At 59.6% G+C, this 2,841-nt stretch overlaps 1 protein-coding gene across 1 annotated transcript in view; it reads left to right on the top strand.

Moving 5' to 3' along the window:
• Positions 1-176: 176 nt before the first annotated feature.
• STARD10 (StAR-related lipid transfer (START) domain containing 10) overlaps positions 177-2,841 on the top strand; it is a gene marked incomplete at its 5' end in the record, with an annotated part of 4,698 nt that continues 2,033 nt past the window's right edge. Inside the window, 2 exons of the mRNA XM_010289187.1 lie at positions 177-321; positions 421-471. Coding sequence (XP_010287489.1) covers positions 177-321; positions 421-471 — 196 coding nt within the window. The remainder of the gene's footprint in view (positions 322-420; positions 472-2,841) is intronic.

Genomic DNA, 2,841 nt, shown 5'->3' with positions numbered 1-2,841 from the left:
ATGCCGGGGCTGGCGGGGGTAGTCCCCCCGAGGGGATTCCCCAGCCGGCAAGCTGCTCTGCAGGCTCTCGCTGCCCGCCCCGTGCCTTTAGCCTCTCGACCTGCCGGGGTGCCTGCTGCAGCGTCCTGCCCTGCACGCACGCATGTGGGCTCACGTTGCGGCTGCCCTTGATCCAGGCACGGGCGGGAAGGCCCTGGGATGGATTACGTTACGGAGACGGCCTTGCCCCCCCGCCACACCATCCGGGGGCACAGTGCCTCTCACCCAGAGCTGGATGAGCATCCTGGAGAGCTCAAGAGCCCCGCTGTGCTGTCTCAGGAGGTTTGTTGCTTGCCAGGGACCAGATCTGGGATGCTGCAGAAGGACTAGCGAGGCTCAGCCATCCCTCCGGCTGTTACACCTTGTTGCTCATCCGCATAGCACTGCCAGGTTGACCCTGAGTACATCAAGAGCAGTTATGGGGTGCTGGGGGTGAGGGGCATGGGAGCCCCATCATGGGGTAAGCCCTGCATGGGAGCATCTTGTGGGACAACGCAAGGCTTTGGCTTTTCTGGCCGCCAAGGATCAGGGCTGCTGGGCAGCGATGGGATCCACCCAAGCAAGCAGAGCCAGAGCATCCTACCAACAGGCTGTCCGACCTGGTAAGGAGGGCTTTCAACTAGGAGTGTCAGGGAAGGGTTACTATGACCTGAAGAGCAGGACAGGTGTGGGGAGGTGGTGAGAAGGTGCCTGGGGTACAGTATACTGGAGGAGGCTCTTGCATCGCTTCCCTGAACACAGAGTAACCAGCAGTCCGTCCCGGGTGCCTGCACACCGTGCGTCCAGCTGAGGAGACACCAGGAGGAGCTGGGAACACAATGATTGCAATGCTGCCATGGATGGAGGCCCTTCAGGGCCAAGGTGAGGAGGAGGAGCAGCACCCTCTGCAGAGGTGTAGCTGCAATACACCACTGCCTTGGCAGCGAGACGGGGAAGAGCTTCTGGGCTAAGATCAGGGAGCAGTTAAGGCAGTTGTGCATGCATGAGTCCACAGGACCAAGCAGGATGCACCTGGGGGTGCTGAGAGGGCTGGTCAGTGTCTCTTTGAAAAGTCCCAGTGACTGCAGGATGTCCCTGATAACTGGGAAGAGGCAAACGACACATCCATCTTCCAGAAGGGCAAGAAGTATGCTCCAGGGCTGCTGTTCCACCTCCGTCCCTGGGAAGGTGATAGAGAACATCTGAAGGACAAAGGCAGTAGGAACAGCAGCAGGCACCTACCAAGGGCAAGTCATGCTCGACCGTCCTGGTTGCCTCCTGCAATGAGAGGACTGGTTGTGTGGGTATGGGGAGAACAGTGAAAGCTGTGTACCTTGACTTTAGTAAGGGTTTCCCATAGTCTCCTCATGGCCGGATTGGTGAGATCTGGGCTGGAGAAGTGGATGAGGAGGTGGGTGGACAACCAGCTCACCACCAGGCTAATGGCATGGTGGTCAGTAGTGCAAGGGTCCAGATGGTGGCCAGTTGCTGGGTCCCACCCTGTTACTGGGGTGGTGGGATTGGGCAAGCCTACAGGCAACACTGAAGTGTGGACGACGTTTGAAGTGCTGGAGACAAGGCTGCTGCTTGGCGTGACCTGGACAGGCTGGAGAGACAGGCTGGCAGGGACCTCATGAAGTCCAGCCAAGTTTGAAGAAGCACAGCCTGGCAGAGGGGATGGAGTTATATCCCCCTTTGCCACCACCAAGCCCCACAGAGAGGGGACCCCAGGCAGGTTCAGGGGGGTCTGAGCACCATCGCCCCAGCCTGGCTTGCTGCAAGTAATACCACCTTGATGTGGTTTTTCCCGTCTCTGGACAGGGCCTGGGCATGGTGCAGAGCTTAGCACTGCCCAGGGACCCTTCCCAAAAGGAGGGATGGAGGATGCCACCCAGTCTGGGTGGGAGAGCTGAGCTGCACAGGCTGAGGCTTGGGGGTCAGAAGAGCCCTGGTCTTTCCACTAATGCAGGCTTAACCTGGAGGGTCCCTGAGCAGTGTGGGCTTTGGGTATTTTCCAGCTGAATTCACTGTGGATGACCTGGTTTTGGGCTCTGTGCTTTCCCCGTCCCAGCCTGCTGCACCTCGTGTGGCTGTTGCACAGCCTCTCTTCATCCTTGGCTGGAGAGGGGTGGTGGAGAGGCTTTAGTGGGGGATTTTGGGGGTGCAAGGCTGTGTGATGGCCCTGCTGTGATAACTGGGACCTCTAGGAGCCCAGGAGAGCCATGAGCTCCACCTCCAACTGGAGGCATCCTTCACCTGCAGCAGCAGCAGCACCTCCAGACCCGGCTGGAAGAGGGTGGCTGGGGAGGGGGAGCAGAAGGAGGGAGCCGGGTGCTCCCACACTCTCCTCCATGGTGCCCTGGGGAGCACAGCACAACTCCAAGCCCGTCCTGGGCGCGGGTCCAGCACGCCAGACAGAAACCGTCCCCCAGGCCACCAGGGAAAGCTTGCCCGAGATTGACGGGAGCTGCCAGGTTCAGAGGGCCGTCTCCAATTACATGGCGCTGCCGAACACCTCATCAAAGATGCAAGACCTCTAATGAGGAGCAGATGACATCTTTTTCCTCCCGGCATTGAGAGGAGCAGGGTCCTGGGCGCGGGTCCAGCACGCCAGACAGAAACCGTCCCCCAGGCCACCAGGGAAAGCTTGCCCGAGATTGACGGGAGCTGCCAGGTTCAGAGGGCCGTCTCCAATTACATGGCGCTGCCGAACACCTCATCAAAGATGCAAGACCTCTAATGAGGAGCAGATGACATCTTTTTCCTCCCGGCATTGAGAGGAGCAGGGCGACCGGCTTCATCAATAATGCACTCGCCGGCACA

The sequence above is a fragment of the Phaethon lepturus genome, unplaced genomic scaffold (assembly GCF_000687285.1).
Source record: "Phaethon lepturus isolate BGI_N335 unplaced genomic scaffold, ASM68728v1 scaffold32126, whole genome shotgun sequence".
Classification (NCBI taxonomy): Eukaryota; Metazoa; Chordata; class Aves; order Phaethontiformes; family Phaethontidae; genus Phaethon; species Phaethon lepturus.
The sequence above is the reverse complement of the archived record's forward strand: the minus strand, read 5'-3'. Positions and strand labels throughout refer to the sequence as shown.